Below are 14,747 nucleotides of genomic sequence, written 5' to 3'. Positions count from 1 at the left end.
AGTAACAGAAGAACACTGTCTCAAAGACCTTGCAGCTTCCACTTTTAGAATACCACTGTGTAATAAAAAGCCCAGACTGGCCATTGGAGGACGACTGGCCATAGAGAAGATGAAATTAAGTGGCACCAGCTACCAACATTAACTTTGTTATGCAATAAAAGGTAACTAATATTGTAGTACACCTTAGTACATGGATGAGAACCATAAACTTAAATGCTACGTAATTCCAAAGCTCATATAATATACATATGACATCTAGGTTATCATTCCCATAGTCTATGAAACATCCCATACCAAGGTCTTGCTACTTTTCTTCTTTGCTACATTTAGGGTTGCTTTAATTCCATAAGGAATTAGGGATATTCTAAGTCCAGGTATTTTTTGCCCAAGTCAGTGTGAGGAACTCACTAGGTCCATGTGCTTGAGACTATCAAGTAGCTTGCAATTACGATTCTTCAGTCGATGGGCCTCATCAATGATGACACAACGCCACTCAATTTCCCGAAGCTCAGGGCAATCTGATAGAATCATCTCAAAAGTGGTGATCAGGGCATCAAACTTGTATGCACCTGGGATGAGCCGCCCCTAAGCATGATGGGAGCAAAATCAGAAAAACTTAAAATAGACCTAAGGAGTTCTTTAGAATTATATAAACATTTTTTTTACATTCAGGCAAGCGAGCAGGAAATATGAACTGCAACACCATCCACCTATACTTTATCTTCCAGATAATGCCAAATCACTGAATTTAAGATATATTGTCTCTTTAACATATTCAGAAAATGACAGACATCACTATATGAAGCTGGATATTCTTTTGTTTGTTTTTTGGGTCATGTCTGGCAATACCCAGAGGCTGCTTCTGGCAGGCTAAGGGGACCATATGGGATGGTGGGAATCAAGTAAGTTCTATATAGTCTAAATAAAATGTCTTAATGTGCAGAGAAATAACTCAAAAGGCCAAAGCACAGTGTTTGCATTGTAGGAGACCCAGTTTCTTTTTTTTTTTTTTTTTTTTTTTTAGTTTTTGGGTCACACCCGGCAGTGCTCAGGGGTTCCTCCTGGCTGTCTGCTCAGAAATAGCCCCTGGCAGGCACGGGGGACCATATGGGACACCGGGATTCGAACCAACCACCTTTGGTCCTGGATTGGCTGCTTGCAAGCAAACGCCGCTGCGCTATCTCTCCGGGCCCAGGAGACCCAGTTTCAATCTCTGGTACCAAGGGGTCTCCTTCAAGTATACTATGAGCAATCCATTATAGTGCTGTGACAGACCCTAAGCATCACCCAGTATATCCCAGAAATGAAAACAAACAAAAAATACCCTAAATCACAGAGCCCCTTAGCAAGTCTTTCTTTTACTCAGATAAAACCCTAATATATAACTCACCCGTGAATCTTTGCAGTACATTTCATATTGTTGAATCATCTGTCGGCTGGCCAGACTTCCATGGTAGACAATAGTATTCATTTCAGTCCATGTATTGAATTCTCGTTCCCAGTTAGTAATTGTGGATAGTGGGGCAATTACCAAGAAGGGGCCATGGATTCCAACATTATATACCTCCTGCAAAAAGGCAATGGACTGAATAGTTTTGCCCAGTCCCATCTCATCAGCCAGGATACAGTTTTGCCTGTAAAGTTATAAAAAAAAAAATAAGGGGGGGCATGTCAAATATATCATTTTTTTAAGTACATAAAAACAAAACTATGTCAATAGTAAACTAAATAAAATAATTCCAGAACTAACCTATGTTTTATGGATTCATTGTTTTTCTTACCTATTATACCAGTTAAAAAGCAGCCAATTGACCCCTTCCAACTGATATTCCCTTAACTGGTTTCTATTTTTATACTCATGTGATAGTTCCAGCTTCTTCCAGGCACTTGCCTGTGGACGAGTCTAAAAGATAGGAATTTAAATAAGGTGGAGATAGAAACAAAATGAGAAAATCTTACTCAGTAGTAGTTATAAAGGAAATCAATGCCAAAACATTATTCTTGGATTAAACTATGTCAAACAGATTCAAACTCAAGAGTTCCCAATTATATGAGGGGGAAAAAAAAGTTCCTGAGGATCCTCTGGGAGGATGCTAAAGATCTACTTTAATATTTTGCTAAATGAGAAATAAATAAAATGAACAAAGCATTTATTCCTTCTTATACCATCTGTATCTCAGAGCAAATAGGCAAAATAAACTTCTTATAGAAGACTCTAATAAAAGAAATGACAAAATTAAAATATCATTTCTTTTTTTTTTTTAGTGCTTTGGGCCACACCTGTATGATACTCAGGGGTTACTCCTGGCTAAGTGCTCAGAAATTGCCCCTGGCTTAGGAGGACCATATGGAATGCCGGGAGATCGAACCGTGGTCCTTCGTTGGCTAACGCTTGCAAGGCAGGCACTTTACCTCTAGCACCACCTCTCTGGCCCCTAAAATATCATTTCTTAAAAATACTTAAAAGATTCTATCACTCTGCTAACCCCCAATATGATCAAGTCTAGAAAACAGATTGTTTCATATATACCGCTAGGTATTTGTGACTGTTAACCATTTAAAATACAGTTCTATATTGTACAGCACATCCCACAGTGGTCTAAAATGGAAGATATTACACTACACAATTTACGTGTGAAATAAAGGACAGAAAACATGTTAAAAGGTAACAAGGGAAATTCAAATAGAAATTCAAACTTCAGACAATGAAAGGTCTAGAGAACAAGTAACCTGTTTTCTTCATAAAAAACTTCAAAGGAGGAAGAGATCATAGGGAGCTACAATGAAAAGCAAGTAAGCACTGGCAATTTACAGACTAACTTAATACTTACAGAGGAAAAAGGGATTTGGAAGTGCTGTAAAATAATCTGGAAAATGAGAATGAGTGAAAAAAGAAACAAGATCGGCAATGTGCTAACTTTTAAAGCTGAAAGATATAAGTAATGCTGGTTCTTTGATTTTTGTGTTTGAAAATACAGTAAAAGCTAAAATAATAGCAGAAATAGAGAAATTAAAATAAGTCACTATTCATAAGGCCTTTAAATTCTACATACAGAAGTACTTACCACTCTTTTGAGTTCAGGGTGCCTAGATTGGATCCTTTTAAATTCTCGTATCTTCCCCTCATCAACATCCTCTTTCAGTTCCCAGGTACTATCCTCATATGGCAAGGAGCACCATTTTACCAGGTAGTAAATAACAGGCTAAGAAAGAGGAAACCAGAGACTTAATAAATTGATTCTGTTTTCTGCTGAGGTGAAAAGAATTTGACCACAGAATCAAACCATGAAGAGTCAATATCCTAAAGATACTAAAAAAGACAGGTCAAGTACATCATTATTATATGTTCACTTAATGCTGCTATGTACTATCTGTGGCTTTGATCATTTTTCCAGACAATTTATTAGTATTTATTATAAGAGTGAATTTCCTTCTGAAAGTTTCTGTAACACCGAGCACTAAACATTATCAACTAACCAAGTGCCAACATTTTTTTTTTGGTTTTTGGGCCACACCCGGCGGTGCTGGATTACTCCTGGCCATCTGCTCAGAAATAGCTCCTGGCAGGCATGGGGACCATATGGGACACCGGGATTCAAACCAACCACCTTAGGTCCTGGGTCGGCTGTTTGCAAGGCAAATGCCACTGTGCTATCTCTCCAGCCCTGTGCCAACATGTTTTAAAAAAGGATTCCCCCCTTCCTACATGAAAATGAATAAGGATCTTGGGCCAAGGAGAAAACTCAACAGTCAATGTCTTACATGATGGAAGACTGAGCTCAACACATGGTACTGCACAGTTTCCCAAGTATAAAGCTGGAGAACACCCTGAGCATTGCTGACTGTAGCCACACTCTCATTCTCCCACACTCCCCAGCACATTACTCTTATAGCCTCACAGTTTGAATCTGACAGGAAAGAGAAAAGAGCAGAACTGAAATAACTATACGCCTGTTATTTTGAGAGTAGATGCTACTTCAAAGAGCAGTCATATTGAAGAAGAATCTTAGCAAGAATAGTTATTTCTTTGTGAGCCACGGGAAGCTAGAAGAGGTATCACTAAACACTAAAGAGATATAACTAGAGTGAGGCAGAAGAGAACTGTTAAAGCTATAACTCTAAGAGTCGAAATGATAGTACATTGGGTAGCGCACTTGTCTTGCATCCCATATGGGCCAACATGGTCAGGAGTAATTCCTGAGCATTGCCAGTGTGGCCAAATCCTAAAAAACTCCAACTATAGCACTAAGCCCTAAATATGCACCTCCATAGAAAGTAAGGGATAGTGAGACTACTAGATGGCCCCTTTTCTTACAATTCAAAAGATCACTGTAGTGGTTACATTTCCTCTTTGGGACTTATACTTAGTATATTAAACTGGATTTCACATAATAGGAATTTCCAATTAATATTATGCCCCTTAAAACAAGCAGCAATGTAAGTATGAAGATGTCACTCAATGGAGTATAGATAAAGGAGTCTCTAGAATTACGCCAGTTGACTTTTATTGGAGATGGGGAGGTGGCACTTGCTCCCAAGCATATTCAGGAACTCCCAGAAGAAACTTCCAGGCAATTGCACCAGACAGTCACTACTTGGTACTGGCAATTCAATGTTGATCAGGTCCAAAAGTGCTAGTGGGCCACGAGGGTTACTCATATAACTGCTCAGTGGTCTTCAGAGCTATACACAACCATGCTCAGGAGTCTCCAGGGCTAGCCTAGCAATGTTCTGGAGGCCATGAGTTATCAAAGACTGAGTAAACTAGGGTTTCATGCATTCTAGCCGATTCAGATAATCAGACTATTCTTCTATTGTTAATGTCAGGTAACTTCTGTTTTTTTTTTTTTTTTTTTTTTGGGTTTTGGTTTTTGGGTTACACCAGGCAGTGCTCAGGGGTTACTCCTGGCTCTACGCTCAGAAATAGCTCCTGGCAGGCTTAGCGTATCATATGGGATGCTGGGATTCGAACCACCGTCTTTATGCATGCAAGGCAAATGCCCTACATCCATGCTATCTCTCCAGCTCCTTCTTCTGTTATTTTTAAAAAATTTGGGACACTTATCTGGTGCATGGGGGCAACTACACTAATGGTCAAGAGACTGTGGAGGTGGGGAGAGAAACTGAGTTTTCCACATACAAAACATGAACCCTAGCCCATTGAGCTCTCTTCCTGACCACTCAGATAAAGCTTTCTAAGTAAAGTCATTGATTCAGGTAACAAATTTTCAGCATCAAGATTTACATTATCGGGCCAGAGAGGTAGCACAGCAGTAGGGCATTTGCCTTCCATGCGGCTGACCCAAGAGGGACCTGGTTCTATTCTCAGCATCCCATATGGTTCCCCAGCCTAGCAGGGGTGATTTCTGAGTGCAAAGCCAGGAGTAACCCCTGAGTGCTGTTGGGTATGGCCCAAAGACCAATCAATCAATATAAATAAAATTTTTAAATTTTTATTTAAAAAATAAATATTTATACTTTATGTTTAATGTAATTTCTTTCCAGTATTAGGTAATATAAGAATTACCAAATGAATCTCATCTTGGGGTTATTAGTGTTCCTGAATGTTATTAGTCAGCATGCAGCATATAAATTATAGTACCGGGACATTAAAATATTCTCTCACCTATCTTTATCCATTGCAGTAACACATTTTTTTTTTTTTTTTTTGGTTTTTGGGCCACACCCTGTGACGCTCAGGGGTTACTTCTGGCTATGCGCTCAGAAGTTGCTCCTGGCTTCTTGAGGGACCATATGGGACGCCGGGGGATCGAACCGCGGTCCGTCCTAGGCTAGCGCAGGCAAGGCAGGCACCTTACCTCCAGCGCCACCGCCCGGCCCCACAGTAACACATTTTAAAAGGACCTAACCAAAACCAACTACTTTTGTATGGGTAAACATGTTTGCAAAGAACATGAGACTTGTTTTGTTTTGGGTCGCATCTGCATCTGACAATGCTCAGGAGTTACTCCTGGCTCTGCGCTCAGTAATTATGCCTATTGGTACCCAAGAATTGAACCCACTGCTCACATGCAAGGTAAATGCCTTATCTGCTATATTATCTCTCTGTCCTCCCCACATACACACAAAAAAACATGATTTCTAAGGTTGAGAAGGGCAATTGTAAAAATGACAAGCTGCTATTTTTCTGCCTTTTCATTTCTTCCCATGTCATGCCAATGATGAAACCCAAAGCTCCTCCAGTCCTCAGGCTACTTCCTAGGCATCTTTTCAAAGTATATATTATTTCTCTTGCCCTCTTCATTAGAAGATTGTGTGTGTGTGTGTGTGTGTGTGTGTGTGTGTGTGTGTGTGTGTGTGTGTGCTAGGCATCTTTTCAAAGTATATATTATTTCTCTTGCCCTCTTCATTAGAAGATTGTGTGTGTGTGTGTGTGTGTGTGTGTGTGTGTGTGTGTGTGTGTTTAGGTCACACCTGGCAATGCTCAGGGGTTGCTTCTGGCTCTATTCTCAGAAATCACTCCTGGCAGGCTCGGGGGACCCTAGAGGATGCCGGGATTCGAACCACCAACCTTCTCATGCAAGGCAAATGCATTACTTCCATGCTATCTCTCCAGCCCCTCATTAGAAGATTTTTTTTTCCATTGAGTTCTTTTTTTTTTAATTATCTTTATTTAAACACCGTGATTACAAATATAATTGAAGTTGTATGATTACAGTCATGTAAAGAACACCCTCCTTCACCAGTGCAGGATTCCCACCACCAATTTCCCAGATCTACCTACTCCCCACCCCACCCACACCTGTACTCGAGACAGGCTTTCTTTTTCCCTCATTCATTCACATTGTTATGATAGTTTTTACTGTAGTTATTTCTCTAACTGCACTTATCATTCTATGTGGTGAGCTTCATGTCATTAGCTGCACCTACATAGGAGGATGGGGGTAAGTAAGGGTTGGGACTGAGGCAGTAAAATATTAGAAATGAGCTTTGTAGGGCAGTATCTAGGTCCCAATACACGATGGATATTATGGATATATAGAATTATGCACACAAAACTATCAATATGAAAACAAAGAGAAAAAATTTCCACTGACTGTCCCAATATAAACCAGTGCTAGAACAGCCTGCCCTCCTCCCAGAGCGCATTACCATTAGTATAGGGAGAGATAGGGGGAAAGCCTGTTGACCCATATAGAGTCCACCTAGACCGGTGCCCAGGGAAAAACTGAAGTCCAGGGGAGAAAAACCCTATACCTGGCAAGAGCTGGTCTCCAGAATCAAAGAGGAAACCGGAAGCCAGATGTCTGCCTGCCCTCCTCCCCATGCACCTCCCCTCTGGAGTATGGAGGGAGGGGGGAACCTGAGGACCACTAAGAGTCCACCTGAACCCACTTCTGGCCATCTGAGCTGGCACCCAGGGAAGGCCTGGAGTCAGAGGAAAAAGACAAGGACGGCTGGGGGCCTGCCAAGCCTCCCAGCACTCCCCAGGCTAGGGAGAAAGGCTCTGGTATGGGGCCTCCCCAAAGCCCATACCTGGCAAGAGCTGGTCTCCAGAATCAAAGAGGAAACCGGAAGCCAGATGTCTGCCTGCCCTCCTCCCCATGCACCTCCCCACTGGAGTACGGAGGGAGGGGGGAACCTGAGGACCACTAAGAGTCCACCTGAACCCACTCATTAGAAGATTTTTAACAATAACCAACATGTCCTGATTTATAACTGATCATTTCCCATTATGTCCCAGATACTAACACCACTCTTATTCAGAAAGCAGAATGTCATCTATTGCATGTTTACTGAAAGATACTGAATTTTAGTAAGCCTTGATTAGCTCAAGATCTGAATAGTAAATTGGCCTTAAAAACACAGAGTAGGGCCCGGAGAGATAGCACAGCGGTGTTTGCCTTGCAAGCAGCCAATCCAGGACCAAAGGTGGTTGGTTCAAATCCCGGTGTCCCATATGGTCCCCCGTGCCTGCCAGGAGCTATTTCTGAGCAGACAGCCAGGAGTAACCCCTGAGCACCGCCGGGTGTGGCCCAAAAACCAAAAAAAAAAAAAAAAAACAAACAAACACAGAGTAAACTTTGGATGTCACAGAGTAAAAAACTTTGAAGTGTAGGTTTTATATGTATGATTTTTTTTTAGGGTTAAGTCATTTAGCTCCCATACCTAGCTCATTGACTGGCCATAATACCAGGTTATTATACTTCTGTTCATTTTCTAAGCAAATACTGTCAAAATTATTTAGGGGGGGCCAAAATCCCACCTCAAAACACTAAATAGGTCTAGGAGCTTGAAGAACTTAAACATGTTCTACCATGCCATGCATGTCATGTACCACTATTAGAATATATTGTACCTGTCCCCATCAAAACAAAATAATAAAATCACATATGCACAACAGAACTAGGATTGGGGATGTACACTGGTGACAAAACCTTGGCTATGTGAAGTCCTGGCTTCAATTCTTGGCATCCATGGGGAATAATATAGATTTATGAGTGTCACCCCACACCTATTAAACTTTAATCTACGATAAAAAAAAAAGGGACCCACAGTCTGTTTAAAATTGTAGACCGAAGTGCAGTAGCTACCTTTTGTTTTGTTTTGTTTTTTTTTTTAAGTGATAAACCAAATGTATTTAACTAATGGTAAATTTAGGTAATAATTCTTAACAACATAGAAATAGCTATGAGTAAGTAGATTTTTAAGCTTATACATTTTAAAACTTTGTGAAATATTTCTATTCCCACTCCCCATCTTTCAACCTTAATCGAACCTATCAGAATCTTCCATTAAGAATCTGATAAAGGGGCCGGTGAGGTGGCACTAGAGGTAAGGTGTCTGCCTTGCAAGCGCTAGCCAAGGAAGGACCGCGACAAGGAAGGGCCGCGACTGCGGTTCAATCCCCCGGCGTCCCATATGGTCCCCCCAAGCCAGGGGCAATTTCTGAGCGCTTAGCCAGGAGTAACCCCTGAGCATCAAACGGGTGTGGCTAAAAAAAAAAAAGAATCTGATAAAAAGGGGCCGGAGATAGCTTGGAGGTAGGGCGTTTGCCTTGCATGCAGAAGGACGGTGATTTGAATCCCAGCATCCCATATGGTTCCCTGAGCCTTCCAGGAGTGACCCAACAACCAAAAAAGAAAAGAATAAAAATCTGATAAAAGAGGGCTGGATAGATAGCACAGCGGTAGGGCATTTGCCATGCACACAGATGGATGGTGGTTTGAATCCCAACATCTCATATGGTCCCCAAGCATGCAGGAGCAATGTCTGAGCACAGAGCCAGGAGTAACCTGAGTAGTGCCATGTGTGACCCTCCCAACCCCCCCCAAAAAAAATACAATTAAAATAGCACACGTAAGGGGCCAGAGAGATAGCATGGAGGTAGGGTATTTGCCCTGCACGCAGAAGGGCAGTGGTTCAAATCCCGCCATCCCATATGGTCCCCCGAGCCTGCCAGGAGCAATTTCTGAGCATAGAGCCAGGAGTAACCCCTGAGCACTGCTGGGTGTGACCCCAAAACAAACAAAAAATAGCACACATGAGTGACTTTTCAGTACTTAAAAAATTTGAGGTATCCAACTTTCAGAAAATATTTTCTTTCAGCTTCTCTCCCTATTTCTTAGTCTTAGAATAACAATATCATTCTAAGTATCCCTCAGAAAATAATTTAAAATGCCTTTTCATTTCAGAAATTAAAGAGCAAGCATACCAGGAGAAACCTTTAGGAGGACATTTCTGTCCCATCCAGCCCCTACTCACCTCCCCATTGTCCTTGTCAATACTGTGAGACTCATCCAATATCCTATCCACCTCTACATAATCTGGATTGAAGGGCTCTTCATCCTACAGAATTTACAAAAACAAACAGTAAAGACCAAAATCCGCATGTCTATTCCACATGTAGTTGAAAATTTAAAATTCAAAATTTTAAAACTTCAAAATTAACAGGTCATCAGTTTGACATTTTCACAATATCAGATCCTAGAAACTTACCTGCTTCCACATACATTTTCTTGCCTGTTACTAAAGGAAGCACCTATTCTCTCTAGTAAAGGCCATTTTCACTCCATTTGCTGTGAATTCTATCCTTTCTTAAATTCTTAGGAATTCCTCTCTAATAGATCGTTTCTATAAGCATTGAAAACATTCTTTCTACTATTTCTTATCTTTTCTGTTTTTGTTTGGTTTTTTGATTTGGGGCCACACCTCAGAGGTGCTCAGGGGTTACTCGTGGCTCTGGCAGGCTCAGGGGACAATATGGGATGCCGAGGATTGAACCTGGGTCGGTTCTAGGTTGGCCACGTGCAAGGCAAACAACCTATCCACTGTACTATTGCTCCAGTCCCTGTTTTATATCTTTTATATTTTATTTTTTATTTTTGGGTCACACCCGGCAGCTTTCAGGGGTTACTTCAGGCTCTGTGCTCAGAAACTGCTCTTGGCAGGCTCGGAAGCCAAAAATTGAATTTAGGTCTGTGAACCCAGGTCTGTCCTGGGTCATCTGCATGCAAGGCAAATGCCCTACTGCTATGCTATTGCTCCAGTCCATTTTCAGATCTTTTAAAGGCTTCCCCTACAAATATTTTTCTGTTCTGTATCATACTCTTTCCCAAGAGTGTTAAAGACACAGATTCTTCATGTCATTTGACTATTCATTTCACTCTTATACTTTCACCCAACTAACAAAACTACCCATGTCAAGGTACTCTACATATTGTCAAATAAGATACTTATTTTTTTTTAAGATACTTATTTTTAATAATTCATTATTGTCATCTTGAACTTTGGCTTTTCTGAGACATTATCCTCTCAGTATCTTCTTTATTCTGTTTTTAGCATTTGCTTTGGGTTTTGGTTTATGAGCCAAACCTAGCAGTGCTCAGGGCTTACTCCTGGCTCTACACTTAGTAATCACTCCTTGAGGAGTTAGGAGACCGCAAGGGATGACAGGGATTGAACTTGTGTTGGTTGTGTGCAAGTCAAAAACCCTACCCACCATACTATTGCTTCAGAGCCATCATTCAACTTTTGCTTTTGTTTATTTTGTTTGTTTGTTTTTGGGCCATACATCGTGATGTTCAGAGGTTACTCCTGGCTCTTAGCTAAGAAATTACTCCTGGCAGGCTTGTGGAGGCCAAATAGGATTCCGGGAATCAAATTAGGGTCTCCTGCATGCTAAGCAAATGCCCTATTTGCTGTGCTATCACTCTGGCCCCCATGATTCAGCTCTTATTGGCATAATCTTCCCATATCAAGCCAACAAAAGAGAAATAGAGATCAAATCCAGTTTGTTTACCATAGCAGTGTTCACTATGAGTATTACATAACTGATAGAATAAAATGTTTGGTTTGGTTAAATGGCCTACCAATAAAGGTATATTTCATAAGCATATGATTTAATTAGAGGTTCTTTACTGATCACAAATTATACATTTCATTGTACATTAATCAGATTAGAATTTTTAAAAACAAAGTCCAATTATCATTATTTCTATATAAAAATGATCAAATCTGGGGCCAGAGTGATAGCACAAAGGTAGGATGTATGCCTTGCATGCAGCCAACCAACCTGGGTGCGATTACCAGCACCCGATATGGTTCCCCGAGTCTGCAGGGGTAATTTCTGAACACAGAGCCAGTAGTAACCCGAGTGTCAACCGAGTGGCCAAAAAAAAAAAAAAAAAAAGAGAGAGAGAGAGATCAAATCTGCACGGCCCTACTTGTTTTCTCTGGGCAATAAGAAAAATAACTCATTTATCAGCAAACCTGATGGCATAAGGACAGCTATATTAGGTATATTTTGTCAAAAGTGTTCCTTTTTGCATATTAGATCTTACTACTTTTCTCATCCTGTCTTTCTAGATTTTTACCGCTTTAGTTTTAAGCAATTACAAGAAATAATCCTTCTCAAAGCTTAATATTTTACATAAATTATAATTTGAGTTTGACAGAAAGATATGCACAGAACTTTCAAAGCAAAATAGAGGGCCCGGAGAGATAGCACAGCGCCATTTGCCTTGCAAGCAGCCGATCCAGGACAAAAGGTGGTTGGTTCGAATTCCAGTGTCCCATATGGTCCCCCGTTCCTGCCAGGAGCTATTTCTGAGCAGACAGCCAGGAGTAAACCCTGAGCATCACCGAGTGTGGCCCAAAAACCAAAAAAAGCAAAAAAGCAAAATAGATACCTAAGTAATATGAGTCAGAGAGACCCGTAGGCATGCTCCAGTGATTATCTAATGGTAGCAATTGAATATGAAAAAATATGAATCCAAAATTAATAAAATCCTCTATTAATAACATAATTGCTTATGTCTACAGGTGCCATCAACAACTAAAGACTGGTTTTAGAGGAAGAATACACCAAGTATATTATACTTATCACCCATTTTGGATATTTATAAATACTGAGCAACTAATTTCAAATACCCTATAAAATATAAAATATTTCTGTGCAGACATGGAAAACAAAGCATGGGGAATTGAAAAAAAAAGTTCAAGCACCAAAATTAAAACTACATACGAGAGGCCAGAGAAATAGCATGGAGGTAGGGCATTTGCCTTGCATGCAGAAGGACGGTGAGAATCCTGGCATCCCATATGGTCCCTCAAGCCTGCTAGGAGCGATTTCTGAGTGTAGAGCCAGAAGTAACCCCTGAACGCTGCTGGGTGTGACCCATAAGAAAAAAAAAAAAAGCCTACATACGAAAGGAACTATGTCTTTTAAAGGCTTCCCCTACAAATATTTTTCTGAGAGACACAGTTTCTTCATGTCAAGAATGATTATCACAGTAATGCATGCTTCCATGAAAGAAATGACAAGAGGCAATAACTTGTTACCTCATGGAAGAAGTGTCTCATCTGAGCCATTTTAGTTTTGAAGCGTTTTAGTTTTTGATGTATCCTTTTATCCTTCTCCAGTTGGGAGATGGTAGCCCATTCACAGTGTAGGTAAGAGCTAAAGAGGATAAAAATAGCCAGTTATTATAGGTTAGTCTTTCAGATTTGGGGATTAGTCAGAAGTAGACAGAATGACTACATGCTGACACAAGGAGATAGTTTTTCAGTTCAATATTTCTCAAAATTCGATTTGTACACATATCATCTTGTCTAGTATGGGCTTCACTAAACACAAAACATGCTAATTCTGCTGATCCACTTAATACACGATGAGGAACAAGGTTTTAAAGTACAGAGGGTATCAAGGAATTCATTCTGAACCAACCCATACCCCTCCTTCAAAAAAGAATAGTAAGTCAACTGAATATCATTCTCTTCAACAAAATAAATTTACTCTAGGAGACTATTACAAAAGGACACATTTCCACCTAGGAATAAGAGAACTATTTACAACCCTGAGAAACTCGGGGTGAAAAACTTTTTTGGGGGGTCTTTAGGTCACATCCAGAGGGGCTCAGGGGTTACTCCTGGCTTTGCGCTCAGAAATTGCCTCTGGCAGGCTCGAGGACCATATAGATCATCAGGAATTGAACTGAGGTCTGTCAGGGTTGGCCACGTGCAAGGCAAATGCCCTACCACTGTGCTATCGCTCTGGCCCAGTGAAAAACTTATATACAGATCACATACTAGTTCTTATACTTGACAAAGAATTCTTCTGCTTCAGTATATTGTCCAGAAGGAAGCTGAGGGAGGGAAAAAAAAAAAAAGTTACTGATACTGTTAGAAAAAGAAACTTTAATTTTAACCATATATAATAGAGCTTAATACCACTGCTCTGAGAATGCATACATGACTGAAGAATTAAGGAAGTGATCTGGCATTTCAATATCAGAGACATCATTACTCGGGAAATAAGTCTTTATACATGCCCTTCCCACCCTTATACATTTTACACAAAAGAAAAAAAAAGAAGTAATGAGACAGTTCATATATTCTAACTAACTTTTACTCACCTTGTAAAATTATTTTCTAGCAATCACTTTATAATTTTGGACAGTCAGAATATAGCAAGCAGTATTTGAAAGTCACTCTAGGAAGTTGGTAAGGGGACCAGGCAATGTCAAGAACTGAACCTGAGGGCTGGAGTGATAGTACAGTAGGGCACTTGGCTTGTACATGGCCTACCCGGGTTTGATCCATAGGATCTCATATGGTTCCCTGAGCACCCCCAAGAGTAACTACTCAGAGTAGAGCTAGGAACAACCCCTGAGCATTTCTAAGTGTTGTTCCAAACAAATAAACCAAACCAAACAAACAAAAAACACAGAACTGATCCTGAAACTCCACACACAAAACATGTGCTCTAGCATTTAAGCCAATGTTCAACCATTTTTCCCCCTTGAACGATCATCTCTAGACCTAGCAAAACATTCTAGCATCCAAAAGTGCTCATTAAATAGAATACATTAATGTAGTCTATGAGATGACTTTAAGGCCTTACCTCTTTCTTTACAATCCGCATAGAAAGCACTTTATCTACAATGGCTGCATCTTCTTCACTGGGATTCTCCTATAGCAGAAAATGGAACCAATCAGTAGAGATTTGAAGCAACAGCTCAAACCTCTCAAATTGCTTAGTTCTCAGCTTACCACAAAGAACTGCATAGAAGGCAATGTCTCGCCATCTGGTTCCTGCACTGGTTCAGGAAGGACAGGCTCAGCTTTTATTGGACCAGTTACATCCACTTCTTCTTCTTCTTCATCATCTGTGATCTTTATGTCCAGATCCTCTGTATATTTTTTTCGTTTAACTTGACGATTTGAACGTCTTTTCTGTAAAAGCAAAATAGTAAAAAAAACAAAACACAACAAACAAACCCTGC

At 40.4% G+C, this 14,747-nt stretch overlaps 1 protein-coding gene across 3 annotated transcripts in view; it reads right to left on the bottom strand.

The window, feature by feature from the left end:
- The window catches only part of CHD8 (chromodomain helicase DNA binding protein 8), an 87,016-nt gene that overhangs the window by 24,225 nt on the left and 48,044 nt on the right, over window positions 1-14,747 (bottom strand). For all 3 annotated transcript variants that reach the window (XM_049768579.1, XM_049768578.1, XM_049768580.1), the window contains exons 6-14: window positions 14,515-14,697; window positions 14,366-14,434; window positions 13,552-13,607; window positions 12,805-12,922; window positions 9,727-9,810; window positions 3,066-3,203; window positions 1,782-1,903; window positions 1,391-1,634; window positions 409-585 (exon numbers count right to left, since the gene is read on the bottom strand). In XM_049768579.1, the coding sequence (XP_049624536.1) occupies window positions 409-585; window positions 1,391-1,634; window positions 1,782-1,903; window positions 3,066-3,203; window positions 9,727-9,810; window positions 12,805-12,922; window positions 13,552-13,607; window positions 14,366-14,434; window positions 14,515-14,697 (1,191 nt within the window). The remainder of the gene's footprint in view (window positions 1-408; window positions 586-1,390; window positions 1,635-1,781; window positions 1,904-3,065; window positions 3,204-9,726; window positions 9,811-12,804; window positions 12,923-13,551; window positions 13,608-14,365; window positions 14,435-14,514; window positions 14,698-14,747) is intronic.

The sequence above is a fragment of the Suncus etruscus genome, chromosome 2 (assembly GCF_024139225.1).
Source record: "Suncus etruscus isolate mSunEtr1 chromosome 2, mSunEtr1.pri.cur, whole genome shotgun sequence".
Lineage (NCBI taxonomy): Eukaryota > Metazoa > Chordata > Mammalia > Eulipotyphla > Soricidae > Suncus > Suncus etruscus.
Note: the sequence above shows the minus strand (reverse complement) of the source record. Positions and strands in the feature narration are given on the sequence as shown.